This window comes from Ornithodoros turicata, chromosome 1 (assembly GCF_037126465.1).
Source record: "Ornithodoros turicata isolate Travis chromosome 1, ASM3712646v1, whole genome shotgun sequence".
NCBI classification, from domain to species: Eukaryota; Metazoa; Arthropoda; class Arachnida; order Ixodida; family Argasidae; genus Ornithodoros; species Ornithodoros turicata.
This window is the reverse complement of record NC_088201.1, coordinates 76,659,738-76,687,728: the sequence shown is the minus strand read 5'-3', so window position 1 is coordinate 76,687,728 and position 27,991 is coordinate 76,659,738. Positions and strand designations below refer to the sequence as shown.

Here is a 27,991-nt window from a genome sequence, read left to right as displayed (position 1 = left end):
CACGCTGCGAATGCAGTGTGCCGGCAAGTACCGTTGTTTTTATAAAATGCTGTCCATCTTATTCGGCTTCCTTTAAGTGTTTCTTGCTCGCATTGTGCGTGTGAAAAAAGAGATTTTGGGAAGAGAAAGTAGCAGGACTACACTGCTTCATCAGCCTGGACGCTATTTGCAAGTGTTCATCCATTTCTCCTTTCTCTCGCTAAAGGAAGTACCTAACCACTGAAAACGTCAATGCAGACAACAGCGGTAAGCTATTAGCCACGCATTTCCTGATAAAAGCAGTTTTATGGGAGATATAAAATGGTAGCGTTGAACCGGTTCGGGGCAGATTTTTGGCGTGGCCGAACAGGAACTGAACCGGAACGAAATCTAAGCAACACGAACCCGAACCGAACCCGTATTTTCTTGCGGTTCGACACCCTGGCTGTAATTAATTGGTTTCGGTTGGCATATGTTTTGTGGCGCTGGTCACAGTGAAGTGCAAAAGGACGTAATTCATTGGTGGATAACGGAGGGGAAATGTGTCAGTGGGACAGAGACTTGGCGGTTGTGAAACATGGGTTCATTAATTTTATTCAACCGCAAGACAAAATGTCAAAGCATGGTTTGGAATGCAGCTGATCAAAGCAGACATGAGGAAGTATCTCGACAAAGGGAACTCTTTAAAAGTTAAATTACGGTGCCAAAAATAGTAATAAGTAACAAACAAAATTACAAGGTATGGAAAGGAACTGGTTTCAAAGTTACCTTTGAAAAATAACACGTTACTTTCAAGTTCTTCGCTGTGTAATATACACTCTTTAGTTCTTCACCGTTCTATAATTCGTCCATATCTTGATGTCACAGTGGGTAGTGCAAGATTTTTTCTAATTGTTTTCTTGTGCCTAAATTACACCAATCTTCGGATCTGTATGATGGCAGAGCATCAGCATTTTAGGTTCAGTGAATTGCCATCCTCTGTTTCCTAGAACATTTTGTCTCGCTTGACAATGTCCTGTGACCGGAGGGCATATGGCCGAGCAGCTTAAGGCGTCCAGCTCATTGGTGGTAGCCAAGATCGGAGCTGAAGACTCAGAAGTGGTGGGTTCAAAACCTACCACCGGCTGTGCTGTCTGAGGTTTTCCCTGTGTTTTCCGAAGACTTTTCAGACTAATATCGGCACAGTTCCCCCTGATGTCGGCCCAGGAAGCGTAATAACCCTGCTGACTTCTCTCCATCTGTCCACATCTATACGGCGCTCATAGCCACAGTTGCTTGTGGCGTGAACATGGAACTAAAAAAAAAACAGTGTCCTGTGCCATTAGAAGTTGTATACTGCTCACCACTATGATGACCGCTCTCAAACTACTTAGCCAAGACTGCATTTGTAGTGTTCACCAACCAACAAGGGAGTGGGATCTGACGAGGAGGCACCATGCACTGATTTGCGCACTTCTCATATCTCATTAGAGATGAAGGACGCAGCTCGCACTATTTTTGCGGTGGAATCTAATAAAAAGAACTTGGAGCTTCCTTAGAAAGTTACCTAAGAAGAGGAACGAGTTATTCGAGAAGTTACGGGAACGCAAAAGTGACGAGATTGCTCTATAAACTGTCATACAGTCAGACCCGTTTAATGCGATCTTCGGTATAGCGATGACTCCGATATTACGATCCCAGAGCTCCCGACCTCCCCTGCGGTCCCTGTCAGCTCACCAATTCAAGTACGTGTAACGTTGCAAAATATACTTCGAAACAAAACTATGACGATTGAAACTATGCTACAGATACAAAACTTAGGTATGGCGGTCGTCGCGAAATCATATGTGCGCGGGCATAATAATCAGCCAGGCGGCCTGTAGAACGCACGAAAATTGGGAAGTGAGATTACGTTTAGCATTGCAAACAGGGCGTTTTTTTTTTTTTTTTTTCGTCGATATTCTAGTCTATAGCATTTCTGTTGTTATTGCAGTCTATGAATTCTAGTCAAGCCTAGTCTCACTATGACAAATCAATACTTTCAGTTAGCCTCACTGAGTAAGTTATCATGCCATGCAGGTATATGCTCAGAGGTGTGATATATTTAATCACAGAAATATTTTTCTCATTGTGATTAATTAGTCGCTTTGGCATTGCACGAGTAGGGCACAGCGACAATTCAGGAAAACTTCTTTTATCGCATTTTGTACAATCAGTAGGGTGTCGTTCTGTGATGTCCGTGGCAGAAGTTGAGTATTGAAACATTTTCCAGGGTAACATAGCAAAAAGGAGAGCAAACAACTGGAGCTTCTGATTACAACACAGTAAATTGGACGTCCTGAGCTGCAGTTTCCAGGAGCTTTGCATAATTAAATCTCGAGCAATTTGTGGTTTACATTATTTTGCCTCAGTGGCGTAGCCAGAAAAATATTTAGGAAAGGGTTCTCTATAGGGACTTGATGGGGGAGGAGGATTTCTCTCCCTCTCCCAAATGCGCTACCAAAGGTACTATCTCAGGTGGTTGCACCCACCCCTCCCCCTGGCTTCGCCATTGGCCTCAGTGGCATTAGCTTTCAACACCTTGAAAATTGCTGGACTTTTGACGCGCACAGGGCCGCAGAAGTCGCGTGCATATAATTTTTTTTTTTATGTTAGCGGCCGCGAAGTAACTGTCGCGCGCACAGATTGCTGCGTGGCTATGTATATACGTGGTGTTTGCTCTAACGTCTCCAGAAATTCTATTGAAAGCGAGCGATAAAAGAAAAGCAAGTGGTGATTTTCTTCTACTTGAGTAAGAAACAGGTACTGCTTCACTACTAGCACCTGTTTCTTAGTCAAGTAGCTGAAAAGTAGCGCTCTTTTTATCGCTCGCTTTAAATAAACTTTTTGGCATGCAGTTCAGCCGAGGTTATTCGTTTTTCATTTCGAACCAACTAGTCTTCTGTTGCGGTAATGAAGGGCTACTTTCTGGGTTGCACCTGACCCACAACGTTCAATTAAGTTCAATTCGTTTATTCTCCCATTCAGCGATGGGATGCGGCCGGAACCGCACGCTCTAATAAGATGCGCGCCTGTCCGTATCTTATGCTGTTCTACATAGAACATCTCATCAACTTGGATTATATATATGGCAAGTAGCATTTACCTTTCGCAGTTGCTACGCACAGCATCAACAATCCACGACGTGTTCGTTGATGAACAGTACTGCCATTTCCCTACGTCCTCTTCGTTCAGCAGATTTCCTCTAAGAATCTCCAACCAAGTTGTTGACGCCTCTTCATCTTTGACAATAATATATTCTTCCATCATCACAGCAAGGCGTAATGTGCAGAGGGAAGCAGAACGTACATATAGACCTCAAACGAGCGCGATGTGAACGTATCGAAGAAAAAGCCTGATCTTGGGCGACGCGGATCGAATAAACAAACACACCAGAGCTCAAACCAGCAAAGCAATTTACTCAAGACAGCACAGCATTTTTACAGTACAGTGTGGGTAAAAGGGGCAAGGACCACTGAGAATAAGGGATATGTCACAGCGCATATCATAAAACCGGGTGGGTCGTTTACAACCGACGTCTCGCGGTGCCGTTTCCCAAAGCTTGAATTGCCAAGGCTTCTCGTAGCAAGAGTTTGCTTTTAGAGAACATAGCCTGTTCAAAACAACACTTTCACTCCAGATGGAATCGGTTTCGTGAGTAGGGCGCAATTCCTATATGCTGCCCCATTCTGTCATTCAAAAACTGCGATGCTTGACTAATATGTACGAAACCATGCTTTAACGGGATACAACGTTTTTGACGCAATAGACTGATTTTTGCCACAACCCGCTTGGCGAGACGAAATCCATTGTAAATTAAAAGTCCGACGTTGTGTTTATCCGAACTTTTTCTTCCATGGATCGCCTTACGCGGAAATCCACTCCTAATTATCATTATATTTGTTATTATCGTTATTGCTCGATGGATTTCGTCCACCAGCTCGCCTGCCTTTACTTGCGTTTTTCCAATGCGCGAACGCTCGTCGCATTACAAACGTCTTGCTCAAACCAGTTCAATCTGCGCGCTTCGTTGTCAAGACAACGGCGTCAACACCTGACGAGCATGGGCGAAGCGTGCGGTCCAGGTTTTGATGGGTCGCCCGCGGCGCAGCAGCCAATCAGGGCACGTATAGGCGCGTCATGCGTGCTGCTGGCTAGGTTAAGGATATACGCGCTCGGGGTACCGACCATGGTTGCTGATTTTCTACTTCTTTTATGACGGAGCCAGCGGGCGGCAGTGTATTGCTGGATTCGGATGCGTGTGTGCGAGTCATACGCGTTTGTTTTTTAGTGGTGGAAGCGGCGTCAGCGACACAAGTGAACACCACTTTGTGACCACGCAGATGCGCACACATCCTCACACATCGTGTTGATTTGCAAATCGTCGAAGAAATGAGGTCGCGGAGTTGCGTTTTCATTGTAAAAAGCAGCGATTTAGGCGCCGTTTCAAATTTATGTCGCAGGCCACATTGCGAGGGATACAGAAAATATTGCATGTCAAAAATTTAATAAACCAGGATCTAGATCGGTATAATGGTATAATCAAAGGATAATAAAGTACAGTACAACGTTTTGGCACTGCCCTGTACATACAGTGGACTTTTTCAGTAAACGTGTCTAACTGCAGATATATGCCGGTTTTTTCTGCTTCAGGCACAGCGTAATTTCAGACGATCAGATACACACTCATGCGATATTATTGGTAACCACAGTTCCAAAATTTCACCTGCTCAGGAAGCCAAATGACGAAGGACAAAAATTATCCCGGCTAGACGCCTACGGGATATTCCGAGTCTTGTCCTGCTGAAACATGCGTGGGATATCCCCACAAAGTTTCAGCGGGACATTCTTATTTTTGGGACCTGATGGGAACGCCAGGATATCCGAGGGACTTTGCGTGTTGTCTGGGTTGCATTGCAGGTATACCCTTCATTGGCGAGAAGATCTGCGTCAATGGTTGATGGTCCGTTATAAGTCTGAAATGTCGGCCATATAAATAAGCGTAGAACATCTGTACTCCCCAGACAATGGCTAGGGCCTCTTTGTCAATTTGTGAGTAGTTCTTTTCTGCCGTTTTGAGGGTTCTCGAGGAAAATGCGATTGGCCTTTCCGTCCCACCAGGCATTTCGTGAGAGAGAACTACGCCGAGACCATGTGGTCCGGCATCACAAGCGAGACGGAGTGGTAGCTGCGGATTGTAGTGGACAAGGACTGTGTCAGACGCAATAATTTCTTTAGCTTTTTGGAAGGCTACCTTGCAGTCCTTTGTCCACTTCCACTTTGCAGATTTTTCCAAAAGTGTGTGCAAAGGTCGCAAAAGATTTGCGCTGTCCGGAATAAATTTTCCGTAGTAGTTGATTAGCCCACGAAAGGAACGCAGCTGGCTGACGTTTTGCGGTGCTGGAGCTTCAAGTACAGCACGGATCTTGTCTTGGGTCTTGTGTAAACCTTCGCTGCTGATCTTGTATCCGCAGTACACAATGCTGTCCTGGAAGAAGGAGCACTTCTGCAGGTTTGCTTTTAGTCCAAACGATTCCAGGCGTATGAGGACTTTTGAAAGATTTTCTAGATGATCCTCTTCAGTAGTACCACTCACTAATATGTCGTCTTGCGTTACATGTGTCATAGGAACACCCTGTAGAACTTGTTCGATGGTGCGTTGCCAGATCGCAGGTGCGGGAGCAATACCAAACACCATCCTGTTATACCGGAAGAGTCCCTTTTCTGTATTGATAGTTAGCAAATGCTTGGACTTCTCATCCACTTCCATTTGAAGGAATGCTTGCCGGAGGTCAATTTTTGTATATTTCTGACCACCAGATAACTTCGCGAAAATGTCCTCAACCAGTGGTAGAGGATACTGATCCACGACTAAGTGTTGATTGATGGTGCTCTTGAAATCTCCACATATCCTGACTGTCCCATTGGGCTTTACTACAGGAACTATGGGAGTAGCCCCTTCACTGACATTGACTTTGGTCAGAATACCTTCCGATTCTAGTCGGTCCAATTCGGCAAAGACTTTTTCCTTGAGTGCGTATGGGACTTGACGAGCACGAAAGAACTTGGGCTGAACATTTTCCTTCAAGTTTAAGGTTGCCTTGATTCCATTCAACTTCCCGATAGAGTCTTCAAATACGACCTTGTGAGTTTCTAGAATCTGGTTCAGCTTATTTTTTACTTCTTCTTGAGAAGCTTTCGTTGCAGTCGACGTCTTGAAGATTCCATTTGTTTCTTCAAGCAACTTGAATTCTTGAATCCACTCTCGGCCAAACAGTGCTGGTCCTGGGGTTCTTGCAACATAGAGTTGGAGCCTTGAACATTTCTCTCGAAATTTTACTTGAACTGTGGCTACGCCATCAGGTACGAAGCATTCACTTGTCACAGTTCGAAATTTCATGGAGGTAGGTTCCAGTGGAATGTGGCTGAAATGCTTCGAGTAGACAACTTGGGGTACAATAGTATACTTTGACCCTGTGTCCATTTCCATTGGAATTACATGGCCCTCAATTTCTGGTTTTAACCAAATGGGCTCACATCCACCACCAGTGACATGCGCAAGTAGCTCTGAGTCAACATCCTGGCGAATGGTTCCAACATTTTCAGCCTTTGAAGCATTTGCAGTGTCCTTCTTTTTTGTTTGCTTCGTTTTAGCTTCAGTGGACGACTTGTTTGCTGCAAGATTTCTGCAGGCGGGACGTATATGACCCTTCTTGTTGCAGTGGAGGCATACAGCGTCGAAGTATCGGCATTTCCAAGGAACATGACCCTTCTTGTTGCAGCGGAAGCACTTCTTTTCCTCGTCTCGAACTTTCGAAACACTAGACGTGGCTCCGTTTATGTTTTCTCTTTTGGTATGTAGTTCCTCCACACCTTTGGCTGCGAGCTCACATGACACCGCTTCTTGAAGCGCCTTTGTCAAGGTCAAATCCTTCATGGTGAGCATGCGCTGTTGAACAGACGTGCTTCGCAGGCCACAGACAAATTTGTCTCTAAGGGCTTCATCAAGGAATGTGCCAAAATTGCAATGTTCGGAGAGTTTACGTAACTCAGCCAAAAACTCACTTGCTGATTCGGACTGTCCTTGAACACGATTGTAGAAACGATGCCGCTCTGACATTTCCAACGGCGTCGGAGAGAAATAGTCCGTGAGGTACTTTTTGATCTCGTTGAACTTTAACTCCGAAGGCTTCTTTGGGCATGTCAATTTGCGGAGAGTGTTATATGTTTTCGCTCCCATGCTGGTTATAAGCGCTGCCACTTTCTTGTCTTCTTGAAGATTGTTGAGGACAAAATACTCCTCTACACGTTCAACGTACGAGGTCCAGCTCTCGACGTTTTCATCAAAGGCATCAAGTCTTCCGACAAGGGGTGCACTCATTTTAGTAGCACATTCCTGTACTCACAGTTGGCAGATCGATGATTCTACGTCATAAGACACATGCGATCAGTCGTCCATCGATGTCGGAGATCCCATCCTCGTCGCCATTTGTTGTATTTTCCAACTGTTTAATCGATATTACATCAGAGTACATAGGAGCATAGTTTCCATTACGGGAGTCTGGGCGCGACTGACTCGTTGAGCGCGTGTTACACTGTGTTGCGCAATATCCCACAGTTGCCAGGGGCGATCGTTTATCTGCTGATATCAGCCGGACACGACAATCTTCTTATCCTGTTTCTCTTCAAGTTCCTCCGAAGTTTCTTAAATGAAACATCTAATTAATAGTAATCAAAACATCACGGTCATCACTCATACCTGCAAACATTCGCGACGTGCAGTCCGATTGGCGTTTCACAGTGCGTTCTTGCCCCTACGCCGTTTACGTCTTCTTGGCGTCAAAATTCTTCCGGGAAATCGACAATGTGTTGCACAGGAACCATTGTCATCGCATTGTCTTACACAGCGCACTCAAACACACGTAAATACTGCACAGGAGATACACCATCCTTGCGACGGCTACTGAAGACAAAACCAACCTGCTGCGACGCGTCCAAGTTCCAACTGCCACCTGCCACTCTCGCCCTCTACTCTCCCTCTCGGCTCTCGCCGTTTGAAATTTGAATTGCCGTGGCGTCTTCACATTGCACCAGCCTCTGCAATTACCTTTTCTTTTTTTCTTGTTGTCTTTCTTGTAGTATTTAGCTTAATTTTTGTTGTTGTTGACATGTATCTTTTTACATTTCTCTGGTGATCTTCACTTCAGATGAGAATGTGCACGAATTGGAGTTACAGGGATACAGCATTCGCAGACGCGCGCACCTGGATAAACAGCAATAAAAAGAGATCATGCCTGTGCTAAAATAGATCAGAGTAATAGATCAAACAAAACATGGCAAGTGTGGACAAGATGAAATCTCAAGGGGGGAAGCTGCCCAACTTGGAGTCTCAGCGACCATTCTGGGAACAAAATGGTACCGGTGAGGTTCCAGCTGGAACTTCTGGAACCATCTGAGACCAGAGTGGTACCACTGATGTCACCAAAGTGGAACCAGCCACCCCACTTGGGAATCCAGCTGGGACCATCCACATTCAACTGGAACCATTCCGGCGACCATCAAACATCCAACTGGAACCAGTCCAGATTCAACTGGAACCATTCTGGGACCAGTCCAGATTTTCGCCTGGGATGGAGGAAAGAGGACGTGAAACGAAACAACGAAACACAGGAGCGGCCAGAGCGTCCCAAAACATCGTGCAACAGGCCTATGTACACCAGAGATCAATGATGTACACTGCATCTACGGAATTTTCTGATGCCGAGTTCGTGAATTTCCGCCTAGGTGACCTGGCAACACTGCCAAGATGGCAGCTCGCTACCTTGAAAGATTTCATGCTCACTACCTTGTTAGCAAAGGCACTAGTCTGCTTCTACTTCTGTAAAAATATTGAACTATTGTCGCGCGTCAGGCTTTGATAAAAGCTGCATTCGCGTCCGTCTTCTGCGTGCTGTTGGACATTCGTCACCATGTACGTCCTGTGCGTGCGTTTTTCGTTGGATGGGTACACAACCAGGGTGTCGAACCGCAAAAAATACGGGTTCGGTTCGGGTTCGGGTTCACGTTGTTTTGATTTCGTTCCGGTTCGGTTCCGGTTCGGCCACGCCAAGAATCGAACCGGTTCGCAAACCGGTTCGCAGCCCCGAACCGGTTCGCGAACCGGTTCAACGCTTCCGTTTTATATGTTCCATAAAACAGCTTTTATCAGGAAATGCGTGGCTAATAGCTTAGTGCTGTTGTCTGCATTGACGTCTCTAACGGTGAGGTAGCCCTTTAGCGAGAGAAATGAGGAATGGATGAACACTTATTGCAAATAGAGTCCACGCTGTTGAAGCGGTGTAGTCCTGCTACTTTCTGTTCCCAAAATCTTTTTTTCCACACGCACAGTGCCAGCAAGATACACTTAAAGGAAGCCTAATAAGATGGACAGTGTAACATAGACGACAGTACTAGCCGGCACACTGCATTCGCAACGTGAATCGATCTGAAACCGTACTGAAGCACGTCGAAAATAAGCCTGCCAGCATTACTCTGTCCGAGCTCACAGCAGTGTACTAGTTAATCCACAACACAAAGGCAATATGTCACGACACAACTGCGCTACGAATAAGCAGAACCACATTTACTTTTCAAGCCACGACCAATCAAACAGGCACCGTTCTGCGTACGCTCCTTCTCCACTTCTCATGTTTCTGACTTGTTTAATTTGTACTGCTCACGTGTAACGGGAAATCTTGGGCGCTTATTTGATCGCATATTCGGCTTGTAGAGCTACAGAACTGGCCTACTCCATTCCTGTTTCATTCGTCAGCGTGGCACCTCGTCTCTAAGAGTAGATGCCGCACCGCGTGCGTGGGGCGCTAGCCGCGGCGCTCACAAGGACAACTGCGCTTCAACATGTTAAAAAGACGCTGAAAGTATACTTACTATACGTCGTCGTCTTACTGCTAGGTGAAAATTTCTGAAATCCATGATATAGGCGCGTGATGATGATACCAATGTGTCTTTGTTCGGGGATAGAGAGGAACTCTTATGCTGACTTCTTTTATGTCCGAACCGTTTTGTTGCGAACCGGTTACCGCTATTATTTTTTACGGTTCTGCTCCGGTTCGGGTTCAACAGTGTCATGAAAATTTCGGTTCGGGTTCGGGTTCGGTTCCGGCAAAAATAACGGTTCGGGTACGGTTTTCGGTTCGGGTTCGGGTTCGGTTCGACACCCTGTACACAACCGTTACGACGTCGGATGCCGTTCAGGCCTTCCTACCAAAAAATGTGAAAGACTTCGACCCATCGAACGTCGTCAAGTGCTACTGGCAGGGCGACGAAAGAACAGTGGGCCGATATTACGACGCTCAGATTCTTCACATGACAAGTAAGTATACGTACAGCCGTATTTTAGGGACGCTGCACGGTACGCGCGCTATATTTAGTCTGAACTCCTGCGAAATATACGGCCAAGTGGAAACAACTAAGCTTGGTTGCGAGGATTCACTTTTGTGTGACCACTTCCAGGGACACACGAAGAGATGGACGCGTATCTCAGTGCAGAAAAACGAAAGTGTGCTTCACCGGTTTGTAACAGGGTAGCTGTTGAGAAACAAGTGAAGGTAGATATCGCTGGGTGTGTTTTGTTTGTTGCCGCTACTTCTGTTCTTGTTTCTTTCAAGACGGACAGCTTTAAAAAACGGCGTTCTCGGGCTGCTGTGAAACGCCAAGAGCAGCTCCAACTGCTGCGCAGCATGGATGTCCTCGCTAGCGATGCAAGCAGTAACAGCGACTCCAGTACAGGTGGAGTAGTACCAGAAAAGCAACTCAGAGAAAAGGTAAAAGAACTCAAGGAGGCACGAGCAGAAATCCGAAAGCTCAGGAGACTGAATGAAGATCTTCAGGCAGCACTGTGCTGCAAAGTACTAGAAAAAGGTATCGCACCGCATGCAAATTTTGTTTACAGTATTTATGTACAGGAGTCATTGCATGCTACCTTGCGATGCGTCTTCGAATTTCAAGGATGTAGCGACACATGGAAAATGTGTGTGCTGTTCTTCAAATCGTGATCGAGTATATTTTGCCTGTGGCTCAGGTGTGGAGGCTTTCCAGTGTTGGCAGAAAAAGAAATAAGCTGGGTTGCTTATTTTCCAGACAGCTCATGGGAGAAAATATGTTTTCCCCAGGAAGGCGTTGTGCTCGTCTCTCGTGTACAGCCCTTACCGGCTGCCGTTACACCTGTTCAGGGTAGGTGATATCCCACAGTGCTGGTAGCAAGAAGATTCATGATTGCTTATTTGCAGATGAAGCCAGCTCACAGAAGAAAACAAGATTGCCAAAGCAAGAGGTTGGGGATGTTCCTTCTGTACAGCCCCCATTGGATAACATGCCATTCATTCAGGGTCAGTCACCTTTCTCCTTTTCTTACAATGAGCACTGGTGACTGTTTTCCGCCATGGCATTCATGATTTATTTTATTTATTTATTTATATACCTTCACGGCCAAGAAGGCATTATAGAGGAGAGAGGCATCATAAAGAAGACAATTATTAAAATAACATCAGATAGTTACATGTGTAGCAATTACATGACATTTGAAACAGATATACGTAATACACAAATAACACACAATATTATATAAACAAGTAGTACAGTAACGTAACAAATGTGATAAGAAACATATGGCGTATGTATTGTACATAATAGAAAGAGCTAACAAAACAAATCAGTTAGTATGGCCGCTTACTCGGTTAGTGGCCCTTAACTATAATGGCCACCTGCTTGCTGCAAGATCTGCATTTTTGGGTTATGTAAAGTGATTATACTTTTTTCAAACCGAAATAGCCTGAACATTTTTCCCAGGGGGCCTATTTTCGTGAAAAGTAATCGTCCTTGATTACTTTACATCATGCTAGACATCGCGTCAAATCAGTGCTAATGCCACAGTGACCAAAGCTATGCTGCCGGTGCGCTGATTTTGTGCTGCTGCCATTCATCTCCTGAGATTTGTTGATGTGCTAAATTGTCAATATATGTACTTTTTGTGTGAGGAAGTATCATTACAAACCAATAAGAGCAAGTTGTCTTTGAATTGGCTACTGGAAGCAGTCTGTGTCTCGACCTATATGAATGGTTTTGGAATGTTGTTTTCCGTTTCTTCTCAATATCCAAGGCTGTCACTTGTGAAATTACTTTGAACGGTTAAAAGTGATCAACAGCTACAAGTGATTAATGTTATGGCAAATTTGGGTCGTCATTTTGTGGCAACTTTTTTGCCAGATTTTGCCAGGCACCTTCTGAGCTCCAGGGATTTGCCAGCTAGCACTTTTCTCACAAGACCTCGAAGCGACCGGGCAGTGGATTGTCCAACTATATTCGGTGTCGTCACATCCGGATCGCGAGGTTGGTGTGGGCCGTCATTGGCCCGCATGTGCAAGGTGATGTGGATTAGCAGACGACGGGATCCGAAGCCACAGCGATGCCCATAGTGTGATTCAAGTATCTGAAACTGTTAGATTCCTGGCACTCATATTTAGGTGGTAACGGTCTCATGATCCAGGGTGGGCATGGACCTAGCAATTTCTGAGCACTATGCCATGTTGCCATGAAATGACTACCCGAATTCGCCACTAGCACATCGAAGCAATGGACAAGTTGGCAGTAGCGTTCACTACGGCAAAGTGATTTAGTGATTTGTGTTTGTGTTGAGGTTTTACAGGTGCATATCTCCATATTGTGATCATAAGCACATATCCAAATCAAACAATCACATTTTCAGTTAGATTGATTATTTCCAACTCGAAAACATAAGCACCATCGAGAAAAAGTTTAGTAAAATCATTTGCGTGCCGTTATGTCAACAATCTTGTCTTCTTGCGGACCTGTCGCAAGGTCTTTCCAAAAGCACATCACATACGTGGTTAAATAATACGAATTTCAAGGTTCTGCATGGTTTCCTGCTACAACACAATTTCATGCTCAAGCGCTCTAGGATTGGTTAACAGCACCTGACATTCATTTCTGTTCTTCACGCCTCCTTCACGTGACCAATGACAGGTGAGATTTAAGGCAATCGAGGCTGATTACTTTGACGAGAATAGGACCCCAATGGTCTTCCTTACCTGCTAGCAGCGTAGGAAGATAGAGGGCATGTTCCAGAGGAGGAGCAACAATGATAGGTATCATGATGTACATGCCGCATGTGTGCACCTTTACTTTCCTTGTGTCACCAATCATGTTTGCTGCTCCTCTTCTTACCTGATTTACTGCTGAACCGATGTGTGCCTTTTTTATTATAAGAACTGTCTGATTCATTATTTAAGTATTACTATACGTAATGAGCCAGTGATCCTTATTGATGAAGTCGTTTGGCAAGTAAATGTGGTCCTGATTTTAAAACCGCGTGTGGAGCTGAACAACTAGTCCATCACAAGTCCAGCAATACGCCTTATGCATAAGTGCGCGCCATCTATGTGCGGAGACTGAGACTACGTTTACGCGCCATGTTTGAGTATAGATGCCAGTGGTTTCGGTTTTAGCCGCATCGCATGTCGCCAACAACGCGGCATCCCGAGAGGTTGACCGGCAATGCCCCATTACTACTGCGTGCCACTGCGCACACAAAAGGGCAATATTGGCCTCAATACCAACAAGGTGAACCTTCTGCTCGCTATTAGGGCCTCTAAAATAATTAAATAGCATGTGACACGTTCATGGTCAGAACATGGTTAGATTGCGGTTGTTTTGTGTGTCACGGGACGGTAGCTTCTTTCAGAAGTAGGTGTATGCTACACGCGAGCTACAGAGGACTTCATTTATCTGCAGGAGTGTTGAATTTCTAGTGGAAGCGTGCTGCCAGACCAGCATTTAGAAAATGATTGGGAAAATTAGCTTTGTGCACTGTCTCTCTTTGTGGCGCATGCCGGTTTGGGCCACCGTTGCTATAATGATTTCTGAAAAGGAGCTGTGTATCAAACAGATAACAAAGTACGACACATCAGATTTCAGAGCAAAAGCAGCGTGCTCCAGGTGTGCTGTTGCCCTTGCGTCATAAAGAAAACCAACATAACTCGAACGTTGTCATTGTGTTAGTTAAAAGCAAAGTGTAATCTGAGCAGTTACTTGTGTAATGAGATAATTATGTTAATAAAATATTCTGAACAACTTGAACGAGAACAGCAAGTTGGGCTAGTTGGTATGTACTAAACAACATGGTAGCGCGCCAAACAGTGCACGAGGAACAGGAACGACGAGAAGGGGACAAGCGCACACTCACAATTAAGTTCATTTCGAAATAGCATAGCCAGGGAATAAAAAACCAACAACACAAAAGGAAAGAGAACAACTGCGACATCTACAACACACTTTCAAGGAATCCAAGCACTTTTTCTGATAGAGCTATGGATGCTTGACTGATCTTCGGCCTTTACAATCGCATGAGCCTGTATGGCACGCTACCATGTTGTTTAACAACGTAACATGCGAGGAAGTCGTCAAATCGTCACAGAAAGTCTGGTTTTTTGTGTCTCCAAGGAAGGGGCTCTCCCTCTATCTTCGTGGGGGCTGACTGTTCACACGAAGATAGAGGGAGAGCCTTTCAATCTTCGGCCTTTACAATCGCATGAGCCTGTATGGCACGCTACCATGTTGTTTAACAACGTAACATGCGAGGAAGTCGTCAAATCGTCACAGAAAGTCTGGTTTTTTGTGTCTCCAAGGAAGGGGCTCTCCCTCTATCTTCGTGTGAACAGTCAGCCCCCACGACTTCCATCTCTAAGAGAATGTATCCACCTTTGTTTGCTGTCTGGCACCAAACAGTTACTCGTACAGTATGAAAGTACATATGATATTTTACTCAAGGTACACAAAATGTGTCACAGGTGCTCAAATACCCAGACCCAGCACCTAAGCAGAAAGTGGTGTAGTAATTCCATTGCCACTCCATGCTGCTGCACAAACGCGCACATTTGGACCTGCAACGTAATACTCTGCTGTATACTTATGTAGTTGAGTATTCATATGTACAAAAGCGACAGAGTCGTAAAAGTGCGCAACTTGACGTGAGATTCAGTCACAAAGTTGCAGCTAGGCCGAGCTCGCTGTTTGTTCGTTGTAGAAGACGGTAACAAAGTTTTCCGAAATAAATGTCAGCTTCGTGAGCTCCACTGTCCATTCTTCCTGCTCGCCTGCCATCCCAAGCCTGAATCTCAAGGATGCCGACTCTTCAGCTGGTCCCGTTACAGGAGACCGCACATAGCATGACTGCCCGAATACTCAAACATAGCAGCGGCGGCGCCATGTTTGAGTATTCGGGCAGTCATGCTATGTGCGCCGCCGCCGCCACGAGATGGCAGCACTTATGAATAAGGCGTATTATTGTATATAGCGTATAGTGCGGTTAGAGCATGCAGATGACAGGCTGACTCGCTGTTAGGAGTGCATGAGAAAAAATAGGCATTTGCCTAGAAATCTGGAGTCCACATAAAACATTGGTCAAGGCAGCGTTGCCAAATTTGGGGAAAAGTCTCTAAATTTAGTGGGTTTCAGGGTCTGTCTAGTGACAGAATTTTGTGTTAGGGATTAGCAGATTTTTTGGAGACTTTCTGATATGTTCAGCGACATTTTAGCGACACGAATATTCCTTCATGAAGTCAGAGTCATGAAGAATAGTGATTTTCCTGTCACATTTTGGTGGACGACAAGCTCTGGCGAAGAACAATATGAAAGCGCGCCAGCTTTCGCCGGCCATAACTGCTCAGGGCCAATCCCATGTCACGGGGAGTTCCAGCTTCCAGCATCGTGCGGGTTCGTTGCTGCTCTTCGCAGCGCTAGTTTCTTTGAACCGTTTCCAGGTTGCCACTTTTCTGATGCGCCGCGTTGACTAGGCGCAAGTTACAAAATGCCTCCTAAGTAAGACAACAAGTATACCGCAAGAGCTTGGTGATTCTGCCACTATTCAAGGGATAGCTGTGTCCAGTCAAAGACTGTGACACGAGGGCGCAGTGCATCTCTTGCAGGAGTGAGACTTATGTGAAGTTGTCAGACATAGAGAAGCATAGTAGGTTGCAAAAAGACGAGAAGGCATCGGAACCTTTTGCAAGCAATAAACAAACCACTCAGACTAATTTTGTCATGTCCTCCCTTCGCCATCTAGCGCGCTCATTCACTGAAACATCATAGTAGGTCTGTCACCACATTGTTTCATAACGTACAATGAATAAAAAGGGCACAGTAGCGGCAGTGACTTTTTTAGCGACTTTCAGTTTCAATTTTAGTTACTTTTTGGGACGCCACTAGCGACTTCCTGCGAATGAGATTTGGCTCTTTTTTTTTTACTGTGATGGCTCTTGCTGAAGGCACACATCACTGGGGCGTGGTTGCAGAAACCGATGAAAAACAGATATATTTTTAAAATTGATTAGCGTATTCCAATTAGTGACCTGTAAGCCAGTTTTGGGTTGATGTCTCAAGAGTGCTTTCCAAAAAGAACTGTTTTAATGAGTTGGTGGATTTGACACCAGTTATTCAAGTCAGGGATGTGAAACATGTTGCATATACGTGAGGGTATACAGAGATGGACATGAGAAAAACATGCTATGATCTTGTAAGCTGTTCTTTCTTGTAGCCTACACGAATTTCAGCTATCCGGTATATTGTAATTTGTTCATTTTCTTACATTTATGTGTTGAACTGTTAACGGGGTAGTGTGTTGATGCCGAGATGGAACCATGTGCCAATGGTTCAGGTTAGAGCATTGCACGGGCCACATTTTTAGGCCGGGCCCACCTTTGATGGAACTGCCTGGGACTGGCTCGATGACTGCATACCTGGCCGGGGCCAAGCATGAATAATTTCTTACTTTCACACCTGAGCCTCAGCAATTTCGAGACTACCCAGCCTGGTCTAGTGAAACAGGCTGTAAAAGTTGACAGTGGCTAGCAAAAAGTGGGGTTACACAGGTTGGAGCCCTACCTAGAACCGGCAAAGTACGGGCCTGGGCTCGTAATGTGAAACTTGACCCTGGTCCAGACCTGCAGAGAGAAGGCATTTCCCGACTTAGCCCACAGACTGTGCCGTGCTTAGACATTCGGGTGAGCCGGAGCGTGTGCAGTACTCTAGTTCAGCTACTGATGCATTTGATGTTGCAGTTGCTATAAATTGCTCTAAAGTGCAGGGTAGATGAAGGGAGTTTCACAAGGAACTCCTCACTGAGATGAAGAACCTGTGTTTGCTACGTTGATAGTCTAAGGCAGTGTAGTGTTCCGTGACCCCATAATTCAACATAATTGTATACATGCACACTGGGATTGTTGTCAGCTGTTCATTGTGAGGTTCATTTGATTTCCTGTTTGAAGCAACTAAAGACACGTAATTCCTGGTATTTTGCGCAGGTTCTCCACTTCCTGCGGCTTCTCCCCCGCATCCTTCAAATACCCCTGAGTTTGGCATGGAGGAAGATGATCAGGTGAGGTCACAGGCTTCGCTTGGGAGTGTAGGGTTCTTATGTTCCTGGGTCACTCTGTTCCAATAGCCCCCCCTCCCCCCCCCCTCCCCACCCCACATGCACACACACACAGACCGCAAAAATTATCATGGGTACCTGGACTGTGAATAGGTTCCCCAAAATAATACAGAAAATTGTGCCATTACTGAACTCCAGATATTTGGGCACAGAAACAGTTCATTTTAGGTGGCTATAAGGCTGGAGTCCCATAGTTCTATGCAAGAAGCAGCGGTGTGGCAGCAGCTTTTTGCTGCTCGAGGCATCCCTTTGCTTTGTTTTTGAACTAGCGGCTGCAGCAGCGTAGGTGGCCCAACACACGTTGGGAGCTGTGGTATTGTTTATGTTACGAACATTCCAAAGTCATACGCAGTAGCTAAGCCTTTTTAGTACGCACATGTAGGAATGCTATCCTAGACCGTGGGAATGCTGAAACACCTCTGTGGGGGAGATGTATTATGTGCTTGTAGCTCGGAAGTGAACCTTGAAATGATTTCAGTAATGGTTTGCAGCTCGTATACCTCACTGACTCTTCTATGATATGTAATCAGTTTCGTGACATTCAACATAAGTTCGTCCTTTTACACTGCTGTGTAATAGCCTTTAATGCTGTACTATGCAGACTACTAAAGGATTTTGCCCCTTCGATTTTTTTATTTACTGGAACTATCAATGCATATGTTGTAGCACTGTGTGAATAGTGTAAGACCCTGTCAATTCGGCTCGCACGGGACCAACGAAAATGTCCGAATGTCGAATTATCGAACGGGCAACAAAATACCAGGTGAATTTGCCGTTATCAATGTACCTTTATTGTGAAAAGAGTGTGGAGTGTGGTTCGCTTTGTACCAGAGATCTCAGCCTTTAAAACAACTTTTCTGATAATCGCCAAGTGGTTCACTGGTTCGGCAGTGCCGGGAGCACTGCAGCAAAAGTCCTTTAACATATCAAGGGCTTCCGCCGTTAATCCACGGATTGATGGAATTTCGTGGATAACTCCACGGCGTTCTTTAAACTGTGGAAACCAGCGTTCTGATATTTTGAAGGCTTTGATGCCCAATCTTGCCTCGAAAGTTCTCGGCCTGGGTGCAGATCAGGGGTCCACTCAGAGGTAGCCGTCCAATGAAGAACAGCGTCTTTTGTCATCCATGTCAAAACAGCACACAGGTAGCACAAAGACTGACAGATACAGGAGGATGTTTTCCTGCAACACTCGCGCAGCGTTTCTCACTTTAGTCCCGCTGGCCCTTATTCTGCAGGATTCATAGTATCTTGCAAGCGTCCTCCATTTTTATGACGAACTGCCAGCTAAGAGACAAGACACATAACAAAGTCAGTTACAAGCCTGAGCAGGGGCTCTTAGAGTTCCCCCACTAGCTAGTGTGCACTTAAGCTATTTTAAATAACAGTAATAAGAGGGAGTAGATCTACACATTCAGATAAACTTGCATAAATATCAAATCATAAACTACTCACCATCGTAATTGCAGTCATATGCGTCGCTCGTAGTTTTTCGCGATTTAGCTGGCGCAGACGTTGTAGAGACGAAGAAACTATGCAAAATGCAGCACTTGACTATAGAGATTCAAAAACATTCAAGTTTTTTGCCCATCTTGAAGAGTTGAAAGACGGGAACTGCTTCCACCCGCCTACCGCTCGCGACATTTCAAAACACGTACTGATGCAGATGGCGCTCAGTCTGCTCCACTTGTCGACAGCGAGGCCGTTAAAGTTTCGGTTTCAAACTAAAGTGAAAATTACGCAAAAGTTTGATTTCGGTACTCTGTGAGAATGTTTCTGGTATATTTACCGACAAAAAGTAACTCGGGCGAATTGCGGTAGGGCCATAAACAATTGATATATTATGGAATGTAAATGGAAATTATCATTTAGCTTGCAAAAACGCCCGGTGGACCCGGTGCATGTATCTGCTGTATGCACCTGAAAGGAATGCAAAGTGTTTTCAATTCACCCCGGTGAAGATTTGCAAATATTTGTAGGGCAGATGTCAAAATTACAGTGGACCAGGGATAAGTTCACTTGCCAGCGAAGTGGAATACAACGTCCACTTCGCACTCTAGGACTACAGCTTTTCCCGTCCGTTTTAGTCCAAGTGCCATTTGATTTACTCCAGGTGCCATCTGAAATAATCCAGGCGCCATTCAATTTAATTCGGGCGCCGCCTGAAAAAATCCCGATGCTGTTTAATTTAATCCGGGTGCCATCTGAGTTAATCCATGATGTTTTTAAGCACTATAACCGTGTACTCACATAAGGGACATCCCCGCAGAATATTCTACAGACATGTAGTGGAAGGAAAAGTAAAAAGCTGCTGACAGGACTTAAATTCTGCTGCGTCTTATGTTGAGGATTCGCACGCGCCGCGATATCGAGAGTTAAAGCGGAAGCATAGCAGACGACACCATTGGTCATGTCGTCTGCTAGAGGATATCTTCCGACTGAGCTGCAGGATATTCCACACGATTAGAAGAGCACGAAAAGGCATGAAAGAAAAATATGGCGTTCCTTCACTAATTTTTTGCGGGCGATCTATCGAGCGGATTTTTGTTCTGAAAACGGCTACGATATCAGGTGACCAAAAGGAACAGATGTTCTCATTGGGACAATTTTGTAGCTTTTATAATTAAAAAGTTAATTAATGAAAGTTAATTCAGACATTGCCTTTGGACTTTGCTAATGCCCTCCTAGGGAGTGCCCTTCAGCATATGCTATATTGCAATTGATTTCATCTTGGAAAAAGTGTTATACAGGGTGTGTGCAGAAAAACATGACCCGCATTTTTACATGTAACTCGTTGTCTACTTAGCCGAGGAACTTCCGGTGGCGCACGACGGCGTATTTATGCGTACGAAAGCTACAAAAAAATCCTGGAAGCCATACTCAATGTAAAAAAATAAACAAAGCGCAAAAACATGGGCTTCCATGCATTAGAATAGGGCGCTCATGACACTGCATGGTACTGTATTTCGGTCTCATAAGAGTTATGTGCAGGCACCGCTAGGGGCACTGCCGATTAGCATCCATGTGGGACATCGTTTCGATTTATGCACCGATAGCTCCCCTAGCGGTACTTGAACACAACTCTCCTACGTGCACCATGTTGCCCTTTCACATACACCCTGTTGCCCACCATGTTGCCCTATTCTGATGCACGGAAGCTGACGTTTTCGTTGTTCCGTTTATTTTTTAAGCTGGGTATGGCTTCCACAATTTTTCTACAGATTTCGCACGCATAAATGCGCCATCGTGCGCCACCGGAAGTTCGTTAGTTAGGTAGGCAACAAGCTATGTGCCTAAATGCGGGTCATGTTTTTCTGCACACACCCTGTATATATTTAAAAAATATGTTCACAGTTAGCTGGGACACCCTGTATATTTACATTTCTGTTATTGTGTAATCTTAGCGCTTGTATAAATGTATGTTTCCTCAGCCATTCATTTTCTTAACGTAACTACCGCATTTTGAACAAGTAAATGTTGAAAAATATTATCGGATCGCACTAGCTTGTAGCTATGATCGACTGGTTTACAGTGCCGTACCGTGTATATTACGATATTGTCAGTTCAATTTAAAAAAAAACATTCGTGCAGTTAGAATAACGCGAAAAGGCATGGCTCACATAGCAGACGACACCACTGATGCTGTAGTCTGCTACAGAATGTCTTCTCACTGAGCTGCAGGATATTCCATGCGGTTCGAAGAACATGAAATGCATGACTCACATAGCAGACGACACCATTGGTCCTGTCGTCTGGTACGCAATATCTTGTGACTAAGCTGCGGGATGTGCGGGATGTCTTCTCGTGCTCTTCAAACCGCAGAGAATATTCTACGGTAGAGTCACAAGATATTCCTTCACAGACGACAGGAACACTGGTGTCGTCTGCTATGAGCATCATGCCTTTTTGCGCTCTGCTAACCGCGCGGAATATCCTGCAGTTCAGTCAGAAGATATTCTGTAGCAGACGACAGCACCAGTGGTGTCGTCTGCTATGTGTGTGGTGGGTTTTCCTGTTCTTGTAACCGCATGGAATATCCTGCAGTTCAGTCAGAAGATATTCTGTAGCAGACGACAGCACCAGTGCCATCGTTTGCTATACTTCCGCTCCAACTCCCCATATCTCAGCGTCGCTGCGAATGTTCCACATAAGACATGGCACAATTTCAGTTCCATCAGCAGTTTCTTTTTTACTCTTTCTTCCACTAAAATACTCTACAAAGATGTCCCTCATGTGAACACACGGTTATAGTGCTTAAAACACCATGGATTAATTCAGATGGCACCCGGATTAAATTGTTGTTGAAATGTTTAAATTCAATAGTGTACGAATAAAGAAAGTTTTGCGTGAACAGTGAGGCATGGTGAGCGCAGGATGTTCGTAAGTCACAGATAGGAAAGTCATTTTCCTTTTTAGCCTTGGACACGACATTGATTATTGCAATTTCCTCATCAACTGACAAAACTTTAGCTTTTTGGACCACAGTAATCAGAAAGCACCACTGGAAAACAAATTCGAAAAACGAATGTAACTGGAGTGTTTGTGCAGTTCCCACAGCAAAAGCATGTGGCAAAAGTGATGAATGCCTGATTCGCTAATTATGTCATAACCAATAAGAACGCATCGTCACATTGATGTTACTCCTTCCCTCCCCTGTAGGTGGGAGTGATCCTCTCTCTCTCTCTCTCTCCTCTCTTGCACATTGGGACAGGCATGTGGAACAGGGCAAAGCGGGTGTTTCCGGAGTTTGCTGCCTAGGGCTTCGTTAAATAGAACGTGTGTTACGAAGACATTTAGTTAAATCGAGTGCAGAAACGCATTGGCATCTATGGGGAAATGTATGTCCAATAGAAATACAGTAAACCCTCGTTATATTGAAGTCTCTTTATTCGAATTATCGCTTTATTCGAAGTACGGCGAAGTCCCCGTGCATTTACATGTACATTCAACCAGATTATTCGAAGTGCGAGGGCAGCGAACTCCGCATATTTTGAATGGCGCCCATGCCATCTCCTGCATACCACGCAGAACATTTCCGAAGGCCGCGTTTCCTTCTTTTCTTTGTTTTTCCCCTTGCACAACGTTGCACAATCACGCTGCAACCTCTTTTCCTTCTGTACAATGAGGGAGGAGCGGGAAAGTAGGACGCAGGAAGACGGTTCATTGACATGGTAGAGGGAAAGGGAAAGACCAGTCATGTGACCGCCTTAACACGTGGGCACTTCTCATGTGGTTTTGTTTTGCGCAGTTCATTGTCCATTTGGCAAGTGCTTTTGTAGTCTTTTGTCTCTTTCGCACCATGGCTCCGCGGAAGTGCTTAACCCTCGAGCAAAAGGTAGCGCTCATCCGCGCAGTGGAAAAAGGTGAGAAGAGCAAATCTGTCATCGCCAAGGAGTTCAGCATACCGGCGTCAACGCTGTCGACCATTCTGAAGAACAAGCAGGATGTCTTCAACGGTTTTGAGAAGAATTTCTCAAGCAAGAGAAAGCGTGACCGAGGTTCAAAGTATCCAGAGGTGGAAGCTGCCCTACTTGAGTGGTTGAAGAACGCCAGGTCTGCGAACCTCCCTGTGCACGGACCCGCGCTCATCGCAAAGGCGGAGGCGCTAGCTTTGCAATTGGGTATGCCGGACTTCAAATGCAGCAATGGCTGGCTTGAGCGCTACAAAAAGCGGCATGCTGTATGAAGCACACCCATCAACGGTGAAAGTGGTGCCGTGAACCAGGACACCGTGGATACATGGCGACGAAATCGGCTTGTGGAACTTCTAGAAGTGTACCCGGACAGGGATATTTACAATCTTGACGAAGCTGCGTTGTTCTACAAACTCCTGCCCAAGCGGATGTACACAACTGCGGACGGCTCTTCGTCAGGCACCAAGCAAAGCAAAGAACGCATCACTGTCCTCTTTGGAGCTAATGCTACTGTGGACGACAAACTGCCGTTGCTAATACTGGGCAAGGCTGGAAAACCGCGCTGCTTTCGTGACACAACTCTGCCCAAGGACTGCATCTACAGGAGTAACAAGCGTGCTTGGATGACAGCAGCCATCTTCGAGGACTACGTACGGCTTTTGGACCGCAAATTCCATGCAAAACAACGGAAGGTACTCTTCATCATCGACAACTGCCCGAGCCACGGCAAAATTGAAAATCTTAACGCCATTACTGTGGAGTTCCTGCCAGCCAACACCACGTCCGTTTTGCAGCCTATGGACCAGGGCATCATTGAAATGACGAGGAGGCTGTACCGGAAAAGCCTTCTTCAGCGCATGTTGCTTGCGTACGACTGTAACAAGGGCTACAGCATTGATCTCCTTGGTGCAATTGATCTGATTTGCCGTTCGTGGAGGGACCTGGAAGGAGCAAAGATTGCGAATTGCTTCGCACATGCGGGTTTTTGCCGCGTACGTGCCGCGGCTCAGCCAGTCGAACTGGATGACATGGAGGAATCTGAGATCCTCTACAGAAGAGTGCACGATCTTGTGGGGCAAGAAGTGGATGATGATTTCGACTCCTTTGCGCGAGTGGATACGAACGTTCCGGTCGTCAGTCCTGTGACGGATGCCGAAATTGTGGACATCATCGTCGGTCACATGGACGTCGACGAAGGAGCCTCGGACGACGAGTCTGAGGGACCGCGTGAAATCCCTACGGCAGCGGAGACACGCAATATGTTGCGGTTGATTCGCAACAAAGTAGAGTGCAGTGGCGATGACTATGAATTGATGACGTGCCTGAGGAAACTCGAGGAACGAGTCCTTGCCGGGGGCGAGGCCACGCGACAAACCCAACTAACTGCGTTTTTTGAATGACAATAAAATACTGTCGTGATTCGACGGCGTTTTTGCTATTCCCTGTGTCTGAGTTTACCGTTTTTGAAGCGTCTCCGCTTTTATCGAAATACCGCTTATATCGAATTTTTTTGCGGTCCCGCCGACTTCGATATAAGGAGGGTTTACTGTACGTTACATAGAGGATGTCGTTAAATCAATGTCTGTTATGTGGACGTTCAACTGCAGTAGGTAGCATGTAACTTGAAAGTAACTCATTACTTTTCCAAAGGAATTTCAGGAACTTGATTTCAAAGAAGTTCCCTTTGTTAGTAACTTAGTTAATTGTTTTGCACAGGAACTTGAGTTGTACAGAGTTCATTTTGTCCAGTAATTTCACCATCTCAGATGAGATCAGAATAGTAGCGCTACCTTTCCCAACACAATGTGCTTTGCCCTGAAACTTTGCCTTGTCTCAAAGTATTTTCTTTCTATGTTCCTAGATACATCTAGGTGAAGGCGTCACAATTCCTACAAGCAGGTGGCGGCAACTACTATGCTTCAAAGATTCACTCTTCTGTAAGGAGCTTGCTGTTGCAATTTGGGGCAGTGACACTCTCCAAAAGAGAAGCGTTTCCGGAACACTGTCGAATCGAGCAAAATCCATTGGCCTGACAGAGGCTCACCAGCAACTAACGCCTGTCAAGAGAAGAGCAGTCGATCGTAAGTTGGGCCTCTTCTTATGTAACCAATTGCATACCACAATGTTCACAGAAGGAAAGGGAAGTGAGACAGGCGCTGTACGCTTTTGGGGGGGGGGAATGCGCACCGCGCAAAAAGAAAGGGATCAGAACCGTTATATTTTTCTGTTTGGTTCGGATTCAGCTCCACAGCAGCACAAAATATCTGTTGGAACTGCTTCAGGAAATGAGTTTTGAACAGATTGCCATGCATTAAAAGCAGGAACATGCTTACAATTTTCAAGTAACACAAATGCACTTTTGTTGTTGTTGACGACACAGCAGTGCTTCACAACAACACTGCATGTTACGGATCGGCATTTCAGGTGCAGCGTTACGGGAGCATACTGTACTCTCTATTTTACAGTCTGGGTCCATTCTGGGTACAGAAGTCCTTCAGTTTGTGCACACACTCTATCACCTCTTTGTAGGGCTGTGCGAATAGTGGTTTTTGGATTCAAATTGAATAGTAAAATCTTCTAATAGTAGCGAATCGAATGATGTCGAATACCATCCACAAGTATGTGCTTATTGCTGAACAGTAAGCAAAAGTCTGCAGTGAAACCAGGTGCTCAGTTGTAGTTTGTGAGACTCTCACTGCAAACTATGTCCTGGCTAGCTTTGGTACACCAGGAAGCCCAAACTTGCCATCACTTGTAAGGGCAAAAGTCTGCACACCCTATCTAAATGTTACCTTTAATTTTTGTTTCACATTTTTAATTGATGAATTCATTTGTTCTAGAATTGTTCTGAAAATCGTAGTTCTAGATGGAATCTAGTACCCAGACATAACTTAGGCGACCATGTGATGAAATCCCATTTTCTATGGTGTCATAGCTGGTCCAGCTAAAGCTAAAAATAATTAAACTAACTTCAATTTCCCTGCCAAAATTTGCTAAAATATTTCTCAAACGTGGCAGTTTTCAGTGATCCCTCAAATCACATTTTGAAACCATGCCTGCAACCCAGCAGCACTGGCAGAAGTGTAAACTAGGCTTCGCCTGACGCTCGGGGACATGAGGCGTAGCCATCTTGCAGGATATATTAAAGTCCACACGCGCAAAGTGTGAAGTAAGCTTCACCTAATACTCAAAGACATGAGGTGAAGCCACCCTGCAGGATATATTTGAGTCACAGGAATGTAAAGTAAGCTTTGCCCTACGCTCAGAGGCATGAGTTGAAGCCAGCTTTCGGAATTTCGAATATATTTGAGTAGAAGGCAACAGCTCCTTGAGCTTGAGGAAGGATGACGAGGACGGAAAACATTCGAGTATTCCATAAAATGTTATTCGGTTCGAATACAAATAGCATGGACCGTTATTCGGTACAAATATAGAATATTTCGAATACGTGTATATTCGCATAGCCCTTCCTCTTTGCTGGACACCTGTGCTTCTGTAAAGTTTATGATCCTCGTCAGTCTTTTTCTGCCACGCACACCTCACAGTCTGTGACGGCTAGCATGATCACCTCATTGGTGGCTGTTTGCTCGCATACATTGGTTTGCTCACCTCCTGCATTAACAAAGTTGTCGAAAGTGTCTGCTGAAGAACAAAAACAAAGTTAGTCTCTACAAAGTCAGTTCCACATGTCTTGCGTGTTGATTGTGTCACAAATGGCATCACTAGGATAGGTGACGTGCAAAAAAGGTGAGGGATGCAAATCAGTGCTAGACGTGGCAGTACTTTCACAGCTTTGGAAGTAATCTAGTATTTTCTTTTGCTTTGTGTTCAACTTAGAGATCGACTTACAAAACCGTGAACCATTTGTAGGGACTGCAAAATTTTACCACTTTGATCTTCTAACTTGACATAGTCTTACAAACACACAGAAATCGTGTGTTCCAGATTTTCAACTTTGGCTTTGGATAGGGTTGTGTCGGCAGCGAGTCGATCCACTTGTCGCATTCAGTCAATATGGTGGCTTCATTCACGTTTTGCAGAAATTTCGAGTTATGAGTATGAAAAATGTTCCTTGGGACAAAGTAACTGTTTGGGATAGCCGATGTTTCGAGTTATATGAATTCGACTTGAGCAAGTTCTTTTTACGTCACAGGTATATTGCAGGTACATGGGACATCGTAGGGTGTTTGACTTAACCCTAAATTTCTACTTAAGCTGCATTTGACTTCACAAAAGTGCACTGTATTTTGTTTGTGCATGTACGTAAAGGTTATTAAAAGTGTTAAAAATATTCCAGGTGCTTATCTCCACTTCCTCACCACGGTGAAACACCTAAGCCAGGACGCAGCTCACCCACTCGTCAAGCAAAACGTAAAGAAGTATTTACGGGAGAAGCTTAGCGACCTGCGTCGTTGCAAGCTTTGAAATGCGAGAATCCTAAGTGCTGGAACTAAGAAAGACAAGGTACACGAAAAAGGAATTCCAACCCATACAAGCCATTGAACTGCCAAACACAACGTTATTCTGCGGACAGGCATCATGTATTAAGTGACCTCCTATGTTCTGGTCTCACGTCGACACTCATAATTTATTGTCGAGTAGAAGCAGGTGTGGCTGTTGTCATGACAGTAAAAGTTGGGCGATTCCTTAAAAGAATATGCTCTTTGGGCATCACCTGTGGGAAGTTCTGGGAATGTGTGTTTGTCCGTTGCCGTGTCTCATCCTTTGCCGTTTTTAGTCCGAGCACTGGAAGTAAACAAGTCACCGAGCGCTGGAAATAATATTGTCCTTAAAAAAGTTAAACCTCGAATATACGAAGTTTATTTTGTTGATTTTCTGTTGAAGCAGTTCGTGAGCTTCCTTTGAGCTTTATCTTCAACTAGCACTGGGAACTACTACTACTTTTTGAAAAGGGGTGAGAGCGGTCAGCCTTGCTACTCTTCCTCATTATCTTCTGGAGGGCTTCCAACGATTTGGTTCATGATGGATTCGTTTGTTCTTCCAACGCATCACCAATGCAGTCCTTCGTGTTCAAGATCGTTGAGCGCGAACTCTGGAGTATGCCATATCTGTT

The 27,991-nt window shown here is 45.1% G+C and overlaps 1 protein-coding gene across 1 annotated transcript; it reads left to right on the top strand.

Moving 5' to 3' along the window:
* The first annotated feature begins 8,738 nt into the window (after positions 1-8,738).
* On the top strand, positions 8,739-27,573 carry LOC135378416 (BEN domain-containing protein 5-like). The gene is made up of 9 exons (XM_064611446.1): positions 8,739-9,011; positions 10,228-10,369; positions 10,510-10,604; positions 10,665-10,917; positions 11,137-11,229; positions 11,286-11,384; positions 17,373-17,446; positions 24,779-24,998; positions 27,215-27,573. Exons 1-9 carry the CDS (start codon positions 8,967-8,969, stop codon positions 27,340-27,342), a joined length of 1,149 nt encoding a protein of 382 aa, XP_064467516.1. The 5' UTR covers positions 8,739-8,966; the 3' UTR covers positions 27,343-27,573.
* The last annotated feature ends 418 nt before the right edge of the window (positions 27,574-27,991 follow it).

Coding starts and splice junctions, on each gene's coding strand:
- LOC135378416 (XM_064611446.1), top strand. CDS start 8,967: ATGTACGTCCTGTGCGTGCGTTTTTCGTTGGATGGGTACACAACC. Junction 11,385..17,372: donor TAACATGCCATTCATTCAGG/GTCAGTCACCTT, acceptor TATTTTGCGCAG/GTTCTCCACTTCCTGCGGCT. Junction 17,447..24,778: donor GCATGGAGGAAGATGATCAG/GTGAGGTCACAG, acceptor CTATGTTCCTAG/ATACATCTAGGTGAAGGCGT.